The 24,208-nt window shown below is 39.0% G+C and overlaps 1 protein-coding gene across 1 annotated transcript in view; it reads left to right on the top strand.

Moving 5' to 3' along the window:
* The window catches only part of LOC140304787 (protein jagged-1b-like), a 59,014-nt gene that overhangs the window by 13,704 nt on the left and 21,102 nt on the right, over positions 1-24,208 (top strand). Inside the window, exons 4-20 of the mRNA XM_072383560.1 lie at positions 2,967-3,224; positions 7,337-7,397; positions 7,583-7,713; positions 9,174-9,293; positions 10,963-11,076; positions 11,735-11,848; positions 12,441-12,487; positions 15,872-16,045; positions 16,872-17,007; positions 17,847-17,960; positions 18,048-18,161; positions 18,417-18,530; positions 18,608-18,724; positions 19,438-19,465; positions 20,106-20,191; positions 20,641-20,754; positions 22,184-22,293. Coding sequence (XP_072239661.1) covers positions 2,967-3,224; positions 7,337-7,397; positions 7,583-7,713; positions 9,174-9,293; positions 10,963-11,076; positions 11,735-11,848; positions 12,441-12,487; positions 15,872-16,045; positions 16,872-17,007; positions 17,847-17,960; positions 18,048-18,161; positions 18,417-18,530; positions 18,608-18,724; positions 19,438-19,465; positions 20,106-20,191; positions 20,641-20,754; positions 22,184-22,293 — 1,952 coding nt within the window. The remainder of the gene's footprint in view (positions 1-2,966; positions 3,225-7,336; positions 7,398-7,582; positions 7,714-9,173; positions 9,294-10,962; positions 11,077-11,734; positions 11,849-12,440; positions 12,488-15,871; positions 16,046-16,871; positions 17,008-17,846; positions 17,961-18,047; positions 18,162-18,416; positions 18,531-18,607; positions 18,725-19,437; positions 19,466-20,105; positions 20,192-20,640; positions 20,755-22,183; positions 22,294-24,208) is intronic.

Genomic DNA, 24,208 nt, shown 5'->3' with positions numbered 1-24,208 from the left:
ACCTCAGCCCTAGTGCCTTCAGTGCAAACAGCGAGTGTGAGGATGAGTGGGGGTGGGGAATACATTTGATTTTAGTTTTAATCCTTTGTGTGAGATTTGGGGGTTTGTTCAGAAATCTTGTCTACAGTGCTGAGGGATTTATGATGGGGTTGTTGATGAGCTGAATATTTTCCCTCTAAGCGTAGCATCAACAAGCTAAATGCACCCAGCTTGTGGCCTGTGATGACCACCTCTTTTACTGTGTTATGTTTTGTTTTTTTTCATTTAATCCGACTTAACTTTTCTGTTTTCCAGTGCAGATGCTATACACTCAACAAGGGTGGAACCAGCTGCTAATCAAAAGGCCACATTGGCCTTTAAAACCTGGATTGATCCACCTTCGATGCATAATGGTGTAATGTGTGAAAATACTGTGGCAGCACAGAGGCTTGAGGTTGATCCACAGCTGAATTTCCTCAAGCAAGGCAGTATCAGAGGAAACTATGTTTATAAGACCAAACTGGTATCGCAGAAGTCACCACTCTAACCACTGACTCTGTCTTCACTCAGGTGATTCCGAAATGCTGGCTTGATGTCTGTAAACACATGCTGATGTGGGGCTGAATTATTATTATTATTTTTTTTCTAATAATCTGCAACTGACATGTGAAAGGGGCTGTAGTCGTGATGTGTGACACTGTAATAACACAGAGACTGGACACTCAACATCCCTATATATGCAGAGAGGCCCTATGTGCATTTGCGATCATCTCTGGTACAGAGGTGTTTGACATCTATTCACAGTGTTAATCACAACTGTACACTACAGAACTCACCTCTGGCCAGTGTACCATTTGTTTCTGTGGTCTTGAATTTGGAATTCAGGCACAGGTACACACCAAAACAGAGGTGATGGATAGCACAAGTTTGCCATTGTTGGATGAGAATCTGTCCACTCCTGTAATTATTTAAAAAATGTACGGTATATACATACACAAGCATTGACTGTAGCTGTATATAGTTTTTCATTTGCTAATAATAAATTAATATTACCCACACAAAGCAATTGAATATATCAAAACATAACTGTTGATAAAGAACTGTTTTTAGAACCATGATCACCCCATTGTTGTAGTTTGCAGTAATACAAAAAACGTCAATATTAAGCTGTACTATATTTCACATTAGCATATTTTCTGTTCAAACTGAAAAGCTCAAGTTTCAAATACGGACCCTTTACAGATATCAGAAATACTCTAAAATCCTGCATGTCAGACAGAAAAAAAGACTGACCCCTTTATGACTGAGACATCAAGGAGTATTATTTGCTTATCGGGTATTTGCAATGAGTAAGAAATTCACAATAGTGAGATGAAAACATTAGCTGTAGTTTGCGTTAGCACACACCATCACCTCCATAGATGCTTCCTCCAGGCCGCAATGCATTATGATCTATTTTGACAGATATGATATACAGTGTCTGTATGCTACTTTTAGTGTACCATGTAAAAAAAAAAAAAAAAAAAGTTTGCGTTGAAATTTTGAAAAGCTCTATAAAATGGCTGACTCACTGCGTGGTGGACTATAAATTGAAGAAGTGGTATTTTCGAATTCAGGTTATGTCTGCAGTTTAGCCTTTCCGCTGCCTTGTTTTGTTTTTTTTGGTACATATTTTTTAGACTGGCGACCTATCCAGGGTGTATCCTACCTCTCTACCAATGACAGCTGGGATAGGCTCCAGCCCCCCTGCAATACTGGGTGCATGGTATAGTTTGAGTCTGGTTCATTCTCTGTGTTTCTAGTAGTAGTAAACAGCTGTTTTTTTGAGAAATCCAATGAGCACTCTGCTCAGCACAACACAATCTGACAGCCAAGACTCTGGCTACTCTCTGTGACAAAGACTTATAGTGGTGTGTCACCTTATTAAAAATGTATAAGTTTGACATGTTCAGACTGAATATGTAAATCTAATGTTAAACCCCCAAAGTAGAAATCCTGTTATTTAGCTGGCTGTACTTTTCTTAATGCTTCATTGTCACAATTATCTAATCAGCATTTATCCCCCCATTTTATTGATTATTTTGTTTTCTGTTAGGTCAATAAAGCAAATGCAAACCAAATGCAAACTTGAGACTGCAGTCTGTTGGATCAGGCCCTTACCAGAGGGATCATTACATTGCTGCTATTTAACTTTTTCCTATTTAATTTGAATGAATGGGTTTCTGTTGCAGGAAAATGCTGGTAGTGTTAATTGTTATTGGCATCAAGAATTAACTCCAGGCTTTATATCGCCTTACTGCCCCTTTAGTAATGTGTTGAGGAGAGTATAAACAGTACAGATGCTTGCAGATCTCAGGCAAGTGTTGGCTCCACATCTCAAGCAGGTTTCATCAATGAAGTGCCAGGTTTGGATGTTTGCTCAAATATTCTGTACAGAGCTGATCCAGCCTTTTTTTTTTTTTTTTTTTTTTGAGTGAACTATTTTCCAAATCTGTTACCATGGTGGCATTTTTAGCACATTTTTTATTCACCATCATGATGCGAAGTGTCGCAGTTTGCTTCCACACCAGTGGTGTTACCTGCTTGGAGGCTTTCTGGTTCCATGTTTAGTTTCTGTTCAGTTTGTTCAATCTAGCTGCCTGTCGGTTAAACTGACACTGTCACCTCAGCCTGACCACACTTTCCACCCTGCTGGTGAAATACCACAGAGCAGCTCAGCATTTTCAAAGGGTTACAGCAGCCAGGCTGCTTGTCTGCCGTACACTGAAGTGTAGGGCTGTGTGCAGTGCAGTTAGTTCAAAATGTAAGTGAAACTTGTGTATAGCTTTGGGGTCACATGGAGAGCAAGAAGAGAGCACTCTCTGTACTCTCTCACAGTTAAAGCTCATTGTTATGTTTACTTTGTTTTTTTTACTTATACCTGTAGGGTGCTTTTTGTTTTCTTTATTGCATGTTTTTCTGATTGATGTGAATTCTCACATTCCCAGGTGTCGGTGGGGCTGTAATCGAGAAAGCCTTCTATTCTGGGATGATCAGTCCCAGCCAACAGTGGAAGAGGCTTGAGCACAACGGCCCAGTGGCTCAGTTTCACTTTCAGGTCCGCCTCAGCTGCGATGAGCACTACTACGGGTTTGGGTGCAACAAGTTCTGCCGGCCTAGAGATGATTTCTTCGGTCACTATGAGTGTGACCATAATGGCAACAAGACGTGCCTGGAGGGCTGGTCCGGGCCAGACTGCAAAACTGGTGAGTCTCGAAGAGCTTTATGACATGATGAGACTACAGTTTATGATTATTTGGTCATGTTCGCATTTGTTTTCTTTGAAATATTTTTGTGGACATGATAACTCAATCAAATGGGACTGCAGAGACTTCATGCTAGAACAAAGCTTAGCTGGAAAGAGCTGTGGAGTATGGAGGAAAGGAGTATTAGATTTTTGATAAGTTCAACATATGATGTATTGCCAACTCCCCAGAACCTAAAATTCTTGGTAAATGGACCATCATGTAAATGTTCATCATGTTCAGGTACTGCAACTCTAAGGCAGATTTTGTCAGGCTGTAAGGTTAGTCTGTCACAAGGCTGGTATACGTGGCGACATAATCAAGTATTTAGAAGCTTAGCTGCAGGTATTGAAGATAAAAGAAGGCAGGTTAATTTAGGAGGGTCTAAGGTGAAGAATAGAATAGAAAAATACCCTATTCATCCCCCAGTGGGGGAAATTCAAATTAAGTAGCTCAAAAAATTATGAATATTTACAATGATTTCATATTAGACAACAAAAATAATAATAATAATGATATTAATAATCAATGACAAAATAAATAAATTTGAGAAGAACATGTCAGCAGTCACTATTAAAAAGCCTCATGGCTGTGGGGACAAAGGACCTCCTGAACCTCTCAGTCCTGCAGAGAGGCAGCGCAGATGCTGTGGAGAGGATGTTTATTATTCTCCAAAACAGAATACAGTTTCCTCATCATCTGTTGCTCCACCACAGCACTGAGAGGGTCTAGACTGCAGTTTTTGTCTGTAGTGCAACTCCCCCAGCAGACATCAGCATAGAAATGTGCACTCTCAATGATAGTGTGATAAAACATGCATGTCATATCACTACAGACATTGAAGGACCTGAGCCGTCTCAGGAAGAAGAGATGGCTCTGGCCCCTCCTGTGCACTGCTTCTATGTTGGCAGACCACTCCAGTTTATTATCCAGCACCACCCCCAGGTATTTGCAGGTCTGAACAGTCTTTATCTCCCCTCCATCAATGCAGACTGACTGGTATGGAGTTTTAGATCTCCTGAAGTCCACCACCAGCTCTTTGGTTTTGATAGTGTTCAGGAGCAAAAAGTTATTTTTGGTCCAGCCATAGAAGGACTCCACAAGGTCCCTGTACTCCTTCTCTTGTCCACTGCGCACACATGCCACAACAACCGTATCATCAGAATACTTCTGTATGTGGCAGGACTCTGAGTTGTACCTGAAGTTTGATGTGTACAGGGTGAAAAGAAAAGGAGCCAAAATGGTACCCTGTCGAGCCCCAGTACTGCATTCTAGTGTTCCATAAACACATCTCCCCATCCTGACAAACTGTGGTCTGGCAGTCAAATAGTCTATAATCCACAATGTCAGGGAGGGGGCCACACCCATACCTAGAAGCTTGTCTTTCAGTATGGGAGGCCGTATGGTGTTGAAGGCACTGGAGAAGTCAAAGAACATGATTCTCACATATGAACCAGGCACATCCAGATAAGCATATGTCCGATGCAGCATGTACAGAATTGTGTCTTCACTCCGATGTGTTTCTGGTAGGCAAACTGGAGAGGGTCAAGATCCTCAGCAACCTGCAATCTCATGCGATGAACAAGGAGAGTGGCAATTCAGTTTGTTCAAGAGGGGGAGAAAGTTAATCAGACAATAAGGAGGCAAGGCAGCTTAGAGGATGCTTGTGATGCAGGAAAATTTAGGAAGAAAGATTGTTGTTCCTCAGGAAATAGCCTCTACAAATCTAAGGCCTGATATAGTCTTTTGGTCTAGAAGTAGAATGAGAGTCTATTTCATAAGCTGGCTGTTCCTTCGGAGGAGTTAGTAGTCAAAGCATATGAAAGGAAAAAGCTTAGGTATGTAGAGTTGGGGGCAGAAGCAGAGCAGTGAGGATGTAAAGTTAGGATATGTACAGTGGAAGTAAGATGTAGAGGATTTGTTGCAAAGTCTGTTCTCTCATCGTTAAGGTAGTTTGGTGTAAGTGGATAGAGTGTGAGGAAAATAGTGAAGGAAATGTCAGATGAGGCAGTAAAGTCCAGTCAGTGGATTTGGATTTTGAAGAAACAATAGGAGCTGGGGGCCCAGCAAGGGGAGCACTTTTGAAACCAGGTGGCCATTTCAGGTGAGTTGGCCTGTATTTTGCTGGCATTCACCTAAACAGTCCTACAGTGACTATAGGACTGTTTAGGTGAGTTTGTCTGCTGAATCTGCTAGTGTGTCTTATAGTGCCTCCACCTCTGGCACCCTCTTTACTTTCATTACCCCCTATTAGAAACCAGGATTTGAATCTCATTCCTACTTATCCTTACCTCTTCTGTTTCTACCCCCTAACCGAACCAGGGTTTGTATCCTCACCCCGCTATGACTAGTGTGCAGTTGGTGAGAGGCTGGGGTAGCTGATGATAATGCTGCCTGTGGGGGAAAAAAAAGATGATTGTTGTGGTGTGAGGAGCAGTGATGGCTGCAGGGGTGGATTGGCCATAGGGAGTACCGGGAGTTTATCCGGTGGGTCGGTCAGTAATGGGCCAGCAGTGGCTGAACTTTTTTTTTTTTTTACATATATGTAAAGACGCATAAGAGGCCCAGTTGCCCTATTATAGGCCCAGCAGTCCCGTCCACGCATTTTCCAGACCCCCCTCTTGTCCAATCACCTTTAATGATGAGCTAATGACACATCATTAGCAATCTGTGAGAGACAAGAGAAGGCAAAAATGGAGAAAAAACGCAAAGGCAAACTGAGGGAAAAGAAGAAAAAAAAACTCTCGCAACTGATGCTGCTAAGAGCAGAAATATAATAAACATGTTTGCTGTAGCGGGGGCCGGCGGCGGTGGCGTAGCCTCTGGCTCTGGGGCTTTGGCTTATACTATTCTGATTAATTAACCGCTATTTTATGGTGGTGTGGTTTGAGCATGCAGATCTGCTTTTTCACAATTTTTATAATTACAAATCAGGTCACCAGAGTTAAAGTGTTTTAAGTATCAATACACTTTCTTCAAGCCCACTGTCCAATTTGTTCAAATATACTTTATCTATTTTTTCAGTCAGTGTTTATGGTTTATTGTCCTTGCTTTTCTTATTTATAACACTTATTTATGGAAATTTTCAGATTAAATTACATCAAATAAGAGATACGGAGACAATGACCCATTTCACATGATACAGTTAAAACTAATGAAACACTGATTAACTACTGTTACAATTAAACATCTGCATACATATTAGGGGTGTTCAAACATATTCCGTACTATTTCTCTACTTTTCACGTCCAGGTTTGTGTACATAATCTCTCTCACCAGAGACCCCAAGCCCACCCATTGATTATTTCACCCATCCCAACCCAGACACCCTTCAGCTATTTTTTATCCATCACCCTCAACAATCAACAAGTAACCCCAAATGGCAGAAAGTTTTCCGCTGCGAGGATGGCACACTTCGAAAGTGGCTTTCACACAGTCAAGGATGCCACGCACTGTTTTGCTTCGTTTGCGTCCACTGACAATCCTTCTCCAGTATCCTTGTTAAGAACAAGTGAGCAACATACTGTGTAGTCATCATTTATTTTATTCAATGCTCCAGAATATCAAGGGATATTATTCAGTATAGTAGTGTTATTAAGGGCTTGTGCGATTATATGTACAGTACATCAACGGACCGAGTTGGCACAGTATCTGCGCACGGATTGTGGTGGTGGGAAAGTCTGCACCAAAAAGTCCATGGTCGAATTTTTATCCCAGTCCAGGCCTGGATGGCTGGTATTAGGGGAGTGACTCTGGGACGCCAGTGATCACTGTCTTTGATGTTTCCCTCCTCCACCACAGTGGCCTGAAAAGCAGCCATTCATTTGAATCAGGTGTGTTGGAGGAGAGAAACATTAGTATGTTAATTATTAGGGCTGTGTTAATTATTCAGTGTTTTCCGGTAATGTAGAAGATTAGCAGTCTTCTTGTTGGTGCATTATAAATACTTCAGGGAAACCATGGCACCTATCACCAAAGAATGCTCAAAGAAATAAATCCTCCAAAAATTGTTATTCTCCTCTTGACATTATCCATGTTGCCTCATATTGTTGTCTCTGCATCTTTTACTGTAGCGATCTGCAGACAGGGCTGCAGTACAGAGCATGGATCCTGTAAAGTCCCTGGAGAGTGCAAGTGAGAACACACATTGAACAATGTTTGTATAAGAAATTATTTGAAATTATTATAAATCAAAGAACAGAAGCAGGACTTAAATGAGCAACATTTAGTCATACATATATATTTAAAGTCATTTTGAAAAAAAATTTCAGCTCAGAAATCACAACTAACCTTTGTGTTTGTTTTTGTGTGTCCTTCAGATGTCTGTATGGCTGGCAGGGGGAGTACTGTGACCAGTGTATCCCTCATCCCGGATGTGTTCATGGCAGCTGTGTTGAGCCCTGGCAGTGTCTCTGTGACACCAACTATGGAGGACAACTTTGTGACAAAGGTACACAGTCCCACACTGTCACGTCCTCATCACTTCACTCCACATTACATTCATTGGCATTTATTTTGTGGATTCGAGTCCGACACTAAAATATAAATGATTGATGTTTTTTGGACTTGCTCATTGTTCACACATTGTGACCATGTTCACAATTTTATGTCCTAATAACATAATACAAGCACAAACAGTATACCGTAAATTCCGGACTATAAGCCGCTACTTTTCCCCCAGGCTTTGAGCACCGTGGCTTATAAAACAGAGCGGCTAATATGTTTTTTTCTTCTTTTTTTTCATGTCGCCAAAAACATTTTGCCTCGTAACATTAGACCAATAAAATTAATAGTTCATAGTGGTTCAATGAAATTGTATTATGAATCGAACACACTACTAAATTATTCTAAATTGGTCATTTGTACTCCCCTTCAACATGGAAAACAAACGCAGAAATGCATATGATGCAACTTCTAAATTAAAGGCGATCAATCTGAGATGAGATTGTGAGAGCGACAACGAAGAGACTGAAGTGAGTGATGAAGTTCTGAGGCTGTTCAATTTGGACACTGAAGAAGATGACTTTGATGGTTTTAGGAGGAAGATGAAGAAGGCGATCAATGACTTTTCCTGGTAGGCTACTTTTTTATTTTTATTTTTTTCCAGCTGTGTTACAGGCACTGTTCAAAAAAAAAAAGAAAGCATTTACGCCACATATTTGTTCGTTACGATAGGTATTTAATGTATTTGTTTATGTTACCATACGCATTTAATTAAAAGTTTAAAAATCCTCACGTGTAACATCATTTTGTGTAAAGATCTCATATTACAATGTGGACACAAGTAAGTACAAAATGGATTTTCTTTTTAAAATGAGAAGGTGCGGTTTATATTCAGGTGCGCTCTATAGTCCGGAATTTACGGTACTCACCTAATTTAGGTCTTTATATAGGTAGCATATCACTCAAATAGAATATCATGCTGCTTTTCTGTGGGAGAAATCTTTAGTTCCACTACTTCCTATTAGTTCTGATCTGGGTATAGTTTAGGAGAACTACAGCTAATTGATTTTTTTTTAACCTCATTCTGAGTGTGAGAACTCTGATAAATGTGATGAAACATTTCAGAAGAACTGAAAGGCAAACTCAGTATGAACTTATCATGGATTATTTATTTTATTTGGAAAGTTTAGCATTCAGTTGAATTCCTCTGGTGGCTTGGGTTAGGTCATTGTCTTGAAATCTTTCTCCTTAAACATTTAATGAAGAAATGCGGTGGTAAGTAGAACAGGGTAAATATACTATATAAAGCATACTGACAATTTGCCAATGAAAAGATGAGACAAATTATGTTGACATAACTCCCAAAGATGAGAAAAGTCTCAAATCAACATGTATTTAGTGCTTTATTAACTTTATTAAGGTTTTCTAATCCACCTAATTGTAAAAGTGTTTGTTTTTATCCTGTAGACCTGAACACATGTGGGACACGGCAGCCGTGTTTGAATAAAGGTACCTGCAGCAACACCGGACCAGACAAATACCACTGCTCTTGTCCTGAAGGCTTCTCTGGGCTCAACTGTCAGATAGGTGAGAGGAACATGTGCCACAAACAACACTCAGTGGGTCTACATGATGAGATTAACTAGATTATAGCTATAGTTGGGTTATGCTCCTTATCTGAGCAAGGGTAATTATCCTTGGATATATGGCAGTGAATGAATTGAATCACTGGCACAAAGCATGCAATACCGCAGTACGATAGGTGGTGCTGTACCCATTTCAACTAATGCTAATAGAGCCACTTCCTGTTGACGTCTTCACCACCAACAACAAAACTCAGGCATTCGAGAAAGATGGCGAACGAAGAGCAAGATGAAGCTACGTCGCTCTACATTTAATTTGTGATGAGCTGGTTATGGCACAAACGCGATGCACAATGGCGCATTCTCCATCGCATTGTTTATTTCTTTCCGATGGCGACGACAACAACAGTAATATCGTCTCCTTCGACTTCCAGGTGACGAGCGCAGGAAAAAATCTTGAGCATGTGCAGTTCTCGATCCTATCCACTGTCGTCTACATGCATATTCAGTGTACATTTGGACTGAATTAATTTGATCGCGAGTAACCCGATCCGATCGTTTTGTTTTTTTTGTCATATTAAGATGTCTACATGAACTGAATAACTCAGTCTTATTGTAATTTAGCCATTAATCCGATCTGATGGCACTCATGTAACCGCACTGATTGATTCTGTGGGGCGCTGTGAAGACACTTTGCGGTGATGCTTTATTGAAGTTATTTGAAATATTTATAATTATAGATAAGAAAATAGCTGAAGATTAGAAGAGAGAAGTTTTGGGTTAAATTTTGGGTTGAATTTTATGTCCTGATAAACCAGATTGAGGATCAGTGAGCTCTGGAAGAAAAGTATTGCATGTTGATCTTGTCAGTTGTGGAAAACCTAGGTTAAAGACTTGGATGGTCAGGGGTATCGTAACACCAATCTGTGAGAAAGCAGAGGGAGATATTTGAAAAGATCGCGTTGTGCTTTTAAATTTCTTAAATCAAAATATTTCAACATTTATTTAAATTATACATTTTTAAAAAAAGACTTTGGTGACGTGTTATTTGTAGCAGGAAACAATATTTGACACAGATGTCATGCTTTTGTAACACAGTGTATGTAAAAAGGCATGACTTTTTATTGATTTGCAAAGAGATCAGATTTTAAAATAAAAAAAGGTTAGAATTGCTCCCAGAAGTTATCAAGATAAAAAAAACTTACACACACATACAAAGACATACAACACAAAACTAAATGATTAAACCCTAAAACAAAGTACATGACCAATTATATTCTTCCATTAAAAACTGTGGTACTGCAGCATGTGATGCATAGCAAATTTCTTAGTAGCCCATGTTATCTTTAAATTTATGCTAATCGCACTGACTCTGGGTGCCTAAATAAAATAATGAGAAAAACTGAGAAAAAGCTAAAGGTTCATGGTAACAAGTGAGCTAAGCTTAAGCATCAGTATGTGTGTGCGCAGTGGACCACACCTGTCTATCCAACCCCTGTTAGAATGGAGGAAGCTGTTCAGAAAGCATTCAGGGTTTTGAGTGTCACTGTGCCCCTGGATGGAGTGGATCATACTGCTCCATTAGTAAGCCATTCTAAACCTCTTCACTTTATTTGATTCTTTTTAACCCTCTGTGAAGCCTGAAAAATACTAAGAATGTTTTTCTGTCTCAGATGTGGACGAGTGCCTGGTAAATCCCTGCAGTCATGGAGGAACTTGCCAGGACCTGGTCAATAGTTTCAAGTGCATCTGTCCTCCTCAGTGGACTGGAAAGACCTGCGTCATTGGTCAGTCCTCCTAATATTCAGTAACAGAAACACTGATCAGCTCCTTTGATTAAAATTAAAAACTTCTGGGAAAGGTTTGTCTTTCTGTAAGTTAGGATTCTTGTTTTCCATTATGATGATTTAGTCTGGACTAGGAGACTGACAACCTTCTGCTAACATCGCTTAAAAATTTAAAACGTAAGCAATGCACACACATTTTCCAGGATCTGAGAATATTCTCTACACAGACATTATTGCCATGTTATCCAGGTTTTGTCAACGATAGCAGAAAAACAGGTGTATTCTATGCTGTTGCATACAGATTTAAGAATGTCCTTTGTGTTTTAATTTGGGAGTTATTGATTTAATTCAGTCATGCTGATGAAACAATGCAACCAACCCATTTAATGACTGCAGCAGCTTTATTATTTGCATGTTATAACTCTGTTGATAAAGTGTCACTAAGTTTAAAGGTTAACGCTCTATTGAACCTTCTTCTTGTTATCACTTCTCACTATGGACAAGCATAAGTTAGGACCAAAAGACAGTGACCTTTCAACTCCAGCTGTCAGCTGGACACAGTGCTTTGTCCCTGACACACCTGACCTGTTATCAAAAATGTTTTTGAAATTGTTTTCTAAACATTTGTAAACAAAACAACTCTCTTGTTTTCTTTTAGATGCCAATGAGTGCGATGACAACCCCTGTGTCAACGCCAAATCCTGCAGAAATCTAATTGGAGGATACTTCTGTGAGTGCCTCCCTGGTTGGAGGGGCCATAACTGTAACATCAGTGAGTAAAACACTTTGGCAAGGAGATGGAATGAGGAAGCTGGAGCTGTGGATGCAGTCATGGTGCACAAACATTCAGCCAGTACCAATATCTATTATAATTTCTACAGAAAAAGGCTTTAGTTTTAAACTCCAAACAGAAAAAGAACAACAAATCAGAAATCTCAGCCTTTGGGCAGAACATATAAGTGAATACAGATGACTGGAAGAGTTGAAAATAAATCTTAGATCACTGGGTTCTTACCAAAATAATTTTTTACAAGGGTAGAAATTACTTGGCAACATTTCCTACCGAATGTCATTTGCGTAAATATCTGGAACGGCATGGTATTATACATATGAAATCAGATCAAGATTTGGCTCAAATATCAGTTATATCTGTGTTTGGAATTACCACTCTGCTTTTGAATGAAAACTGATTCAAACTCAAATCTGATCTTATTAGGGAAGAAGACTTCATACGTCAACAAAATAGAGCAGCAGCACAGTGACACCAAGCCTTCAAACAGTCACGTGAAGCTTCCCAGCAGCTTCTCATTTTACAATTCTTTTCTGACTGAAAGCTTTTCAAACAAACTCTTTTGTCTCTACAGACATCAACGACTACTGTGGCCAGTGTCAGAACGGAGCCACATGCAAGGTGAGCTTCAGTTCTTGATTGGGTGGAAATTTGTTTTCAGATGTGGTCTCTCTGCAGCCTGTATAATTTTTCTTTAATACTTATAGCTATAAACAAAAATGCTAAGCTGTGCATGTCAAACTGCTTCCATGACAACAGTAGATGAGATTTCTTCAAACTTCCTAATTTACCACTAGAACTTAGTCAGTCTTCTTTCTTTTCAAATGCTGATTGACACTTTTGCCTGCTATTATTTATGTCATGAAACTTTATCTTATTAAAGGTTTCATGTTTACTGACAAAAAGCAGATTACATAACATTAGCAGTATGAGTGCAGACGCACACAGTGACAGTAAGTAAGTGCTATTGCAAAAGTGCTTCTCAAATAGATATTGTACCCGCAGTTCTGTATGGTTCAAATTAGGGATGACCGATTATCGGCGCCGATTTTCCGCATTTTGAGGCATGATTTAGTTTATTTTAATCCGACGGCAGATAAGAGATCAATTTCAAACCGGGTTATTATTACTCTGATGCAGCCGCGCCTCTCTGTCTGTAGTCTCTACTCTGTCGCCAACATTGTCCCACCCACAGCACCATCTGATTGGTTACAGAGCCAGGTAACAGCCAATCACACTGCTCTCACACGGCACACACGCACACACACGACAGAGAGGAGAAACAGCTTTGACGAGAAAAGGTATATGTTTCTAAGGTAAATTAAGGCAGCAAACTCTCCCGAAATTGTAATAAAAATACCAGCCCTCTACAACTCATAACTACTAGTAACGTTACTGTGAGCCCAATAACGTTATAGAAACATAAGCAGCATCTCTGCTCGCTCACAGTAGTGATGTGCGATTCATGAGTCAATCATTCAAAACTCGAGATTCTTTTTACTGACTCGGGAGTTACGAGTCATTGTCTCCATAAACTCGTTCACTGACTCACTGCTGCTACTGCCAGCTAACTGCAAAGAGGAGACATGCCACACAACTGTTATTCTAACTGCAATTGCGTAAATGTATAAAGCTAATTGCTGTATTAGCTCATAGAGCCCCTCCCTTACCCGAGAAACTCGCTGCTCCACACAATTTTGGACTCAGCATACCCGACTCACGGTTCACAGGTCACTCGCTCTCCCTGAATTTGAAGTTGAAATAACACTAATGGAATGATTTAAACTTATTGGAAAAACAGAAGATTTTCTTCATGTTTTTGAAACAGTCATATTTCAAAATTGACTAAATTTTTTAAAGAAATTACCCATTTGGTAATAGCTGAATGTCTTTTGACCCGTTTAAATTTGAATGGTGTGAATTTGAATGGTGTCTCTAGCTGAAAGTATCTAGAATTAGTTGAAATAAGGAGAAGAGAATTTGCATAAAAATTGCATACAATTTGAATAGAATGTTAAATATTTTAGAAAGTATAAAAGTTAGAAACACCAAAAGTCAAAGCCAGAATCACATGAAACAGTTGAACATTTTGAGACCAAAATAGTTGAAATCGTAAGTAAGTAAGTATGCAGAAGTTATTAGGTTGAAAAGGGGAGAAAGAGTTGAAATTTGAATAAAATGTTAAATATTTTATGTATGTTAGTATTTTATTTACATTTTTTAAGTATAAAAGTTAGAAACACCAAAAGTCAAAGCTATTTTCTCCTGAAAGAGCTGAATGTTTACAGACCAAAACAGTGGAAATCGGTGTAAGTTTGCAGTAGTAGTTAGGTTTAAAAGAGGAGAAAGAGTTTAAATTTGTTCATGTTTTTTAAACCGTTATATTTCAAAATTGGCCTGATATTTGAAAAAGCTGCACCAACTGGTTATAGCTGAATGTCTTGTAAGCCGTTTAAAGTTTGAATGGTGTCTCTAGGTGAAAATCTGCAGAAGTAGTTTGGTTGGAGAAAGGAGGAAGTTTTTGAAGAGTTGAAAGCACTTTCCATTCATTTGAATGAGGAAAAAAGTTGAATAGTTTAAAAGTCAGAAACACCAGAAGTCATACCAGTTATCTCCTGAAAGAGCTGAACGTTTTGATTCCAAAATTGTAGAAATTGGTGAAAGACTGCAGAAGTAGTTAGGTTGAAAAGAGGAGAAAGAGTTTAAATTTTCTTCACGTTTTTTTAAACCATTATATTTCAATATTGGCTTAATATTTGAAAAAGCTGCACCAATTAGTAATAGCTTAATGTCTTGTGCCCCATTTAAAGTTTGAATGGTGTCTCTAGCTGAAAATCTGCAGAAATAGTTAGGTTGGAAAGAGGAGGAAGTTTTTGAAGAGTTGAAAGCACTTTTCATTCATTTGAATGAGGAAAAAAGTTGAATCAAAATTGAATAGTTTAAAAAGTCTAAAAGTTATAAACACCAAAAGTTATAGCAGTAATCTCCTGAAAGAGCTAAACGTTTTGATACCAAAATCGTAGAAATCGGTGAAAGATTGCAAGAGTAGTTAATCACCGAAAATCGGCGGAATAATAATAATAAAGAGAAAGTATGCTGAAGTAGAATGCCTTGTGCTCATGTTCAGTCCACTCACAGTGTGGTCATGGCGAGCGGAGGAACGGAGGAGCTTGAATGCCCTGCCTCATTTAAGTCCCCTGTATGGGGAAAAGAGGTTAGTGGATAAAACCGTGACGGGGTGTTGGCACTGTGGCACAAGAAAGTCAAATGACAGTGGAAACACATCAAGCATGGCCACGTATTTGAAGCAGCATCACCCCGGTGTTTCACTGACAGGAGTGAAAACGAAGGCTGCTCAACAACCGCATATCACCGCAGCAATTATGCACCCTCTTGTTACACAATCCGATCGGGTTAAAGCCATCACAAACGCTATGGGTCTGTTTATAGGTGCAGACATGAGGCCAAATTCGGTAAAAGGAAGGAAATATGCCTTTTCATGTTGCACTTTAAATTGTCTTTCATTAATTATGTTAAAAAGAAAATATTATGCCTTGTGCACATTAAGATGATTTTATATATTTTAATTTAATAATTTAAAAGTGTTAATAAACAAAAATACCAAACATGTGTATTTGTCTTGTCTTTTTTTTTTTCTGTGGTATCTGTAAATGTAACTCTTTACCATAGCACAAAGGTTTCCCACTGTAATCTCTTGTCCATGTGGTTACATTAGCTATTGATGAATGACAATTGATATTAGATATCTTAGGTTCATACTTTCTGCAATGAAATAAAAGTCAATCGCAGCATTTTTTTGTATTTGTTCTTTTTGAATTTTCCATACCCTCCCAACTTTTTGTGATTTCACGTAGTAAAAGCTAATGCACTGTCAGATCTGTTGCTTTTGAAAAGACACAGAAGCCAAATGTACTACAGTGACAGTACAATTCAGTTTTGGACTTTTTGATTCATAACTTTGTGTTCATAATCTCTCTCCTTCAGGACCTGGAGAGTGGTTATAAGTGTGTGTGCACTCCAGGTTTCAGCGGGGAACATTGTGAGAAAGACTTGGATGAGTGTGGCAGCGGGCCATGCCTCAATGGCGGCCGATGCCATGACGAAAAAAATGGTTTCCGTTGCGTGTGTCCTCTGGGTTTTTCTGGAAAGTACTGTCAGGTGGGCCGTAGCTTAACTACTCTAACCTCTGTAATCTGGTAAATGGAAATTTTCTTTTCCGCAAACTTCCATTCCATTCTTTGATTAGACATAACAATGATGTGACACACTGAGATTAATATTTGATATTAACTTTAAATCCAGGCCAGTAATCAGTGATGTTATATTACGATCAAACAGTTTATGGATGTTGATAATAAAATCTGAAATGCAAATAAATTGCATTGTTAATAAACCCCTTCTGCTTACCTGTAAATTGATTGTAGATTACACTAGCAATGAATCAGAAATGAACTTTTCAGATTTTCAAGAGTGGATAACTTATAGAAAACTGGAAGAATTTACAGAGATCTAATTATCACTGTACAAAAAACAGTCACTTTAAATTTAAATTTTGATACTGAAATTAAGATTTAACAATAATTGAAAACAGTTATAGTTTCTAAACATTTGCTGCAATGTGGTTTGCAAATCGGATTGTTTCACATATTCTGTGACTGTTCTCACTCCTACTTTTCCTTTATGAGGCTCATATTCTTTAGTAAACTGCCATCCTGCCATGGATAACACCTGTAACTTTACTTTGGGTGTCCAACCCAAAGTAAAAGCATTTACAGACATTTACATTTATACTTATGTATTAACGATTACCTTAATTTATAACTCACAAATTTGAGTTTTTTAAAATTATGTATTTTTTTTTATTATTATTATTATCTAATCCTGACAAAGATCTGTAGGTGGTTACTATGGATACATGAAACGGGAAATTTAGGATTTATTTTCACATTTGAAGCTGAATTGTTTTCTGGCTCTTTCTCTGCAGTTGGGTGTCGATTACTGCCTCAACAGTCCATGTCAAAATGGGGGTCAGTGTTTCAACTTGGCAACAGACTATCTCTGTAAATGTCCTGAGGAATACGAGGGAAAGGACTGCTTGCGCCTGAAGGACCACTGTAAAGGTTGATATTCAGTCTATGTTCATGTTGTGTTTCTAATAATACTAATACTTTTAAAATGTTGATTTCCTTAAAATGAAATAAAAGCTAACCCCTCAAAGGCCATTATTTAATATCACTTTAAGGTATTGTATACTAAAACAATGTAGGCACTATTAAGTTACAGTCAGATTTTACAAAGGTGATTAGCTGCATTTAGCCTCCCTTGCCATTGTCCATAGGGAGCATGCAGAATATTGTAAAATGTAGATCTACATTGGGCCATTTGCCCCTGGTAGAGTCTCCCATGGCAAATTGGTCTTAGGGGAGGGGTTAGGCTAAGAACAATGAAAGCCCTCGATGGATTGACCTGGAGAGGCATGACTTTGAGGAATGGCCTCCCTGATCTGAAGTCATGTTGTGTTTTGTTTTTGGACTTGTATACAAGTCATGGATTGTCCATTACAAACACCATGTTCGAGCATAAGGTGGTTTGTAAGTGTACCTGGTGCTAGGCCACTTTACACAAATATAAAGTCAATGATTGACTTTATAGTCGTATTATCCCTGGGATATGCCTTGGGATCCCCCAGGAGGAGCTGGAAAGAGTCGCTGGGAAGAGATGTCTGGTTTTCCCTCCTGGACCTGACCTCCTGGACCTGACCTCAGATAAGCAGAAGATAATGGATTAATTTATTTTCTTTCAACCTTCTTCCTCTTTCTCAGTGATTGACACCTGTACTGTGGCAGTGGCATCCAAAAGCACATAAACTTATTGTTTGTTTACTTGTTCATGTTTGTTTGCTTTGCCTCAGACTATTTTATGATTTATTTCTGTCCCTCTTTTTCCTTCTATGTCCTAGATATTAATGATTGTGGGAGCTCCCCCTGTCTGAATGGAGGAACATGTATAGATAAAGTCAGCCAGTATCATTGTGTCTGTGCTGAAGGCTGGGAGGGCCATACCTGTGAATACAGTGAGTTCTCTTCTTCCCTTGTCTTCATCTCAAGTGTTCCAGCTGAGACAATGCACAGTAGACACGTTTTGTCTTGTCGTTATTCAGATATTGATGACTGCAGCTCAGCTCCCTGTCAAAATCGTGGTGTATGTAGAGATCTTATCAGTGACTTCTACTGTAAATGTAACAATGGCTGGAAGGGAAAGACCTGTAGCTCAAGTAAGTGTTGCACATGTTTTAAGGAAAAATGTGAGTCTTCAGTCCTTTGAAAGACCCAATGAATGTGAAAATTAAGATCTGTATTAAGCAGTTTAAAATCCTTTTAAGGTAACCAGCCAAACTTTTCCAAAGATTTAGTGTGACATGCTCAAATAAATGCAACCAGAATTTCTACATTTTCTAGACAAGAAATCAAGGTTATGCAGAGCTTCTCAGCTGTGGTCCGGCTAACTGAAGGCTTTTTCTTACTTCCAGGGGACACTCAGTGTGATGGGAGGACATGTAACAATGGAGGAACCTGCTTTGATGAAGGAAATACCTTTAAGTGTTTGTGCATGGCAGGTTGGGAGGGATCCACCTGCAGCATTGGTGAGTGCGACATCACACTTTTGGTTGGAGGTGTTTCCTTATTATTCAGGTGATTGATGGTGTATTTGGCTCTGCAGCGAAAAACAGCAGCTGTATGCTGAATCCCTGTGAGAATGGAGGAACCTGTGTGGTGGACAGAGACTCCTTCAAATGCATCTGTAAGGAGGGCTGGGAAGGCAAAACCTGCATCCTCAGTAAGTAACTGACTACTCTGAGAAGATATATAATGTTATAAAAAAATGTCCAATGTTTACGACTTGAAAGCATTCACATCATCAGACATTGTAGGGTGGGGGCTGCATTTTGATGCTGCTGCACCTCACTTATTAATTGAGTTTATAAATGTCTTAATAGAATCCATCAAAACGGAGAAGAAAGAGACAAGTGAAAACCTCAAAGTAGACAGAAGTTCAGCTAAGCGCACACACAATGCACACACCGACTTCCTAGTGTGAAACGAGTGTAAGCCTGCACTGTAAGAGTGAAGTTGTCAGTTGGGAAAGTAGAACTGTGACAGGCTAACATTATTCTGCAAATCTGAACTGCTTAACTGAATCACTTCAGACACCCAAATTTATTCAAGCACAGTCACAGTATTTAATTAATTAATTAATTTATTTTCACATGTCCTCTTTTAAGAAATCCTCTAAAACTTTCCCATAACAGTGTGGCTTGAAGCTCAATTGAAAGTTGTGAAGTTTGATCTTCTAGTGACCAGGAATTTCTGCTTCCAAGAAGTCTGGAGTTAATGTTGCAGACCTTCTGTGCTCTCACATGTCACTACATCTCCAGAGCATTTCAGGACTCCAGTGTGTATGTGAAAATGACTTTACAGATGGATTGTTGGATTAAAGAGAAACAATAATAGTTGTCTTAACAACTGATTATCCTCTCTTTTTTTTCATAGATACCAATGACTGCAGTTCTTATCCCTGGTGAGTTGAATTGAATGACTTATCGTCACTTTTGTTATCTGGATGTCCAGAAGAAAACACTAGTATACAGTAACTGCATCACTTGAAAATACTGGGAGCATAGAAATTCCTCTCAGGGCCTCTGTCTTGGTTATGAGAGTAGCTATAACAGGAAGGTATATAAAAAAAAAAGATGTAATTTTAATTTATTATATCAGAATTAAATACACTTATTTAACGTACATTGAATGATGAGTATTTGCAGTCAAATTCTTTTTATGCTGTCCTTTTTCATGTTACATCTCTACTGAATCAAAACGGGGACAAATTTGATTTTTTTTTTTTTATCTGGTTAATTCCTCTTCCCAAAACCACATCAGAAACAGCTCATATTTTGTAGAAATAATAATCAGAATAAAAATGTTTAGATTTAGATGTTTTAGATTTAGAGTTAAGTTTGATATTTTAATCTCAGTGAGGGCAGGGTTGTAAATTTTGTTCTGTTTTTTTTTTTTTTTCTTGTTGGACGTTTTATTGCTCTCTTGACTCTAAAACTTTTCAAAATTTGGATTTTTCCGTTTTTGTTGAGTTTTTTATTTATTCATTTTCTTGCACATGATGTGTACCACAGAATTTAGAGATCACCTCTGTCCTTTTGCAGCTACAACAGTGGCACCTGTGTTGATGGGGACAAGCGGTATCAATGTGAATGCGCTCCTGGATTTGCTGGGCCCGACTGCAGAATCAGTAAGAGTTGACACCATCTATCCATTCTGCATTCATTGAGATCTTTTCTTTTTTACCTTTCTAATTTTTTCTCACCCTCACTCTTGTTTCCTGCCCTGTTCTTTTTCTCTTGTCTTTAGGGAGTCTATTTATTTTAAATTTGGTCATCTCAGTTTTACTGAGCATCATCAGACCTACAGAAAATGGTATTACTTGTGCTCAAGGTGGCTGCAAGCTCCACAACTCATAATGTCCAAGTTACTGTTTTAGCTTAACCTTTCTTTATTTACTTGATATCTATTTATTGGTGTTGGATATGGTTTTACTGATGTTTGATTTTTGGAGAGACTTTGCATGAATAAGACGAACTGGTACTAAGCCGCTACCATATCATTGAGGCAAAGATTGAAAGGAACAGATTGATTAGCAATAGATGTCCGAAAATAGTCACTATCGCCCATCTGTTTCAGACATCAATGAGTGCCAGTCTTCACCCTGTGCCTTTGGTTCGACCTGCATTGACAAAATCAATGGTTACCACTGCATCTGTCCTCTGGGAAGAACCGGTGCCCGCTGCCAAGAAGGTAACTCTTCTTCTTTACTGTCAGTGCTCTAATTTTGACAGATATTGTAGTTAAGTTGATTTCACAAAGCAGAAAAGGTTGTATTTACAGTGTTGCACAAATTGATTATTCTATAAACACATGACTCTGGCTTGTAGTTACTAAATCTAAGGCAGATTTATTCAATCAAATCATGGACAAAACAGCCAATCTAGCTCAGCCTCACTTACCACAGACAATTCTCCAGAATCTGGCTAACATCTGACTAACATCAGTCCAGAACAGCATTCATTCACTCCTTGTGAAACAACAAGCATGCAGGCCCTCAAATATCAAACTAACAGTGTTAGTGGAGCGGGGGATTGATAGGCGGATTGATGCGACATTGAGTCTGTCGTGGTGAAGAAGGAGCTGAGCCAGAAGGCAAAGCTCCTACCCTCACATATGGTCATGAGCTGTGGGTAGTGTCCAAAAGAACGAGATTGTGAATACAAGCGGCCGAAATGAGCTTCCTCGGGTGTCTGGACTCTCCCTTAGAGATAGGGTGAGAAGCTCAGTCATCCGGGAGGGGCTTGGAGTAGAGCCGCTGCTCCTCCGCATCAAAAGGAGCCAGATGACCCAGGACACGTTGGAGAGACTATGTCTCTCGGCTGACCAGGGAACACCTCGGGGCCCTCCGGAAGAGCTGGAGGAAGTGGCTGGGGACAGGGACATCTTGGCTTCTCTGCTAAAGCTGTTTCCCCCGCGACCCAGTCCCCAGAGAAGTGGTAGATGATGGATGGATGGATAGTGCCAACTCACAGCAAATGTCACCTTAAGATACAGTCTAATTCAAATAAATTATAATCCAATTCATTGCAATCAAGTCATAATTCAATTAAATGTAATTTAATAAATTTTAATTTGTCCAATTCACAAAATTCTACTTTAAAGAAAAAAAAATTGCTTAGCTAAGATAACTAACAGATTGCATTGAAACTATTCTTCAATTCAGTCCCCCTTCCTGAGGATGCACAAGGCAACAATGGAGAGGAACTTCTTTTATCAGGAAGAAACCTCCAGCTAAAAAAAATGAATGTTTCCACAGTCCTTGAACTCTTTGAATGAATAATCGTAGAGGTGTGGATATAGAGATTCTGCTCTCTGATTGTCCCCTGAAAACAAGTGTCCATGATCCCCTACTTATACATATCACCCTTTGTGTTGTGTGTGGGTCACTTTTCGATGGGATGTTGACCTAGACTTTTTGGGCTGTACATGAATATCTGTGGAGGGGTCCAGTGGATCTGTGAGGATTGGTTGAGAATACAAGGGTTACATTACACAGACCTCGCATACAACCGAATGAGGAAACAATGACTTGGCCTTAAAGTAATGCATTGCCACCTGACGCTACACAGATTTGTCTGAGCTTAGACCTGACTTTGCTACTGGTGGTTCTCTGTTTCAGTAGCAGGGAGGCCCTGCATGCATGGAGGGTTGGTAGCTCTGGATGGAAACAGATGGGATGAAGACTGTAACAGCTGTCGCTGTCACAATGGGAGAGTCACATGCACAAAGGTACAAGTGAGATTTATTCTGGTTTACTGCCTATACATAATTTGCATGTTTATGGCTATAGTAAACAGTTGTTGTCAAACATTATGAATCTCATGCAAGTCTAAGTACACATAGGGCTATCGTCATCATTTAGTTTAAAAATGCTGTTCTCAGGGTTATAATAGTTTTGGATTTTTCATTAAATTTAGTTTCTATTTAGTTTTGACTTTTTGTTTCCAAATTAAAATTAATCAGTTTTTAGAGCAGATTTGCTAGTTTTTATTTTTTTGTCAGTTTTAGTTTTATTTTGTAAATTAGGGTATTTGACATTTGCAAAATTCTAAATCATCAGAACAAGTATTGTATAATAAAAACTCAACAAAAGATATAATTCTAAAACAAAATGTATTCAGACTTGGACATGTGAACAGCCATACACAAATAACACAGCAGCCAACAAGATACAAAATGTGTGCTACTGAGGTTAGATGCACATGGTGTGCTGGGGAAAAAAAAAAACCAAAAAAACCCAACAGATTAAAGACACACATGAACATAATATGGAGCAATTCATGAGACAAGTCACAGTGCTTAGAAGCTAAACCTTCGAGCTTAACCTCAAAAACCCAACAAACTCTAAACTAGAGGTTTAATCAATTTAGATGAACCAGCTCAAAATCAACTACACAAATAATTGCATTGGAAGTGGAGTTGCTTCAGTACAAATCACTGCAGTTGATTAACAGTACAGTACCTCACATGTTAAATTTAGCATAAAGTGAAGGTTTTAGACGCTGACAGTGCACATGCATCTTTGGTTTTCTTTTGTGTTAAACTTACATAACCTTCTGTTCAACATTGTAAACTAAAACAAATTTAAGCCTTTGCATTATGGATGGACAATCTCAAATTCAACTTTTCAAGATTTTGTGTGGTTGTTCTGTTTCTAAGGCCAGATGACAACAGTCCACACACAGAGGAAATGCGCTCCACAAAAGCTTGTGAGGCAGAGGCACTAACAAGGTCTAATGCCACAGGGGCAGGTTTTGGATAGACAGCCTCTCTTGATCTCCAGAACTGCAGTGGTGTCTCATTAAATACACCCTGTTTGACATCAACATACTTCTTCATTTCAGTCAACAGACTATTGGCCACATCAAGCTGATTTGTCAATGACACATTGACCTCCATACAGGATGCAAGGAAACGGTATTTCTGGAGAACAGTAGAAGGGGAACTTATTGGAATTTGACTGGCCTTTGCAGTGGTAGCATCATCCTGAGGGGCAGTAGCTGGGTTACTCTGAGCAACCAGATTTTGCACAAATGACTGAGCTGCTCTCCTTAGTGGCACTGTGTCCGGTGTTTGAAGAACCAGGGAAACACTTTCCATTAGGCAGGCTGCTGCTGGTGTAGCATCAAACTGTGGAGAACCAGAGCTAAGAATGGCAGCAAAACGTTCTCACAAGGACTTCAGCAGCACTTGTGCTAATTGCTTTTCCAGCAGTAGTCGTCAGTAGGTGTGCCTCAAGGTTGAGCAGGCATGGCACTACATGTGAGAGTGATTGACTGTCACTCTGAAGCTGATCTGTGTGAATGGCAAAGGGCTCTAGTAGCTTGACCAGGTTCTCAAGCTTAGCCCAATCACTTGTGAGAAGTGTGTCCATGCCCAACTTGGTTTAGTTCAGCCCTGATCTCCAGCAGTCTTCTCAGCATATCCAAAGTGCTTTTTTTTTAGTTTTGCCACACTTTTTGATCATTGCTTCATTTGCCACTGATGATTTCCGAACAGCATGTACCAGGTTTCTTGCTCTTATTATAAGTGAATCATCATTATCAGGGAACTATCGAATAAAGCTTAGAATGCTGTTTATATTATTGTGACATTTAATATACAAATTTAAAAAATAATATAAACAAATGCCTTTTCTGCTGCA

This window comes from Leuresthes tenuis, unplaced genomic scaffold (assembly GCF_036924035.1).
Source record: "Leuresthes tenuis unplaced genomic scaffold, fLeuTen1.0.hap1 SCAF_4, whole genome shotgun sequence".
Taxonomy (NCBI): Eukaryota; Metazoa; Chordata; class Actinopteri; order Atheriniformes; family Atherinopsidae; genus Leuresthes; species Leuresthes tenuis.
Note: the sequence above shows the minus strand (reverse complement) of the source record. Positions and strands in the feature narration are given on the sequence as shown.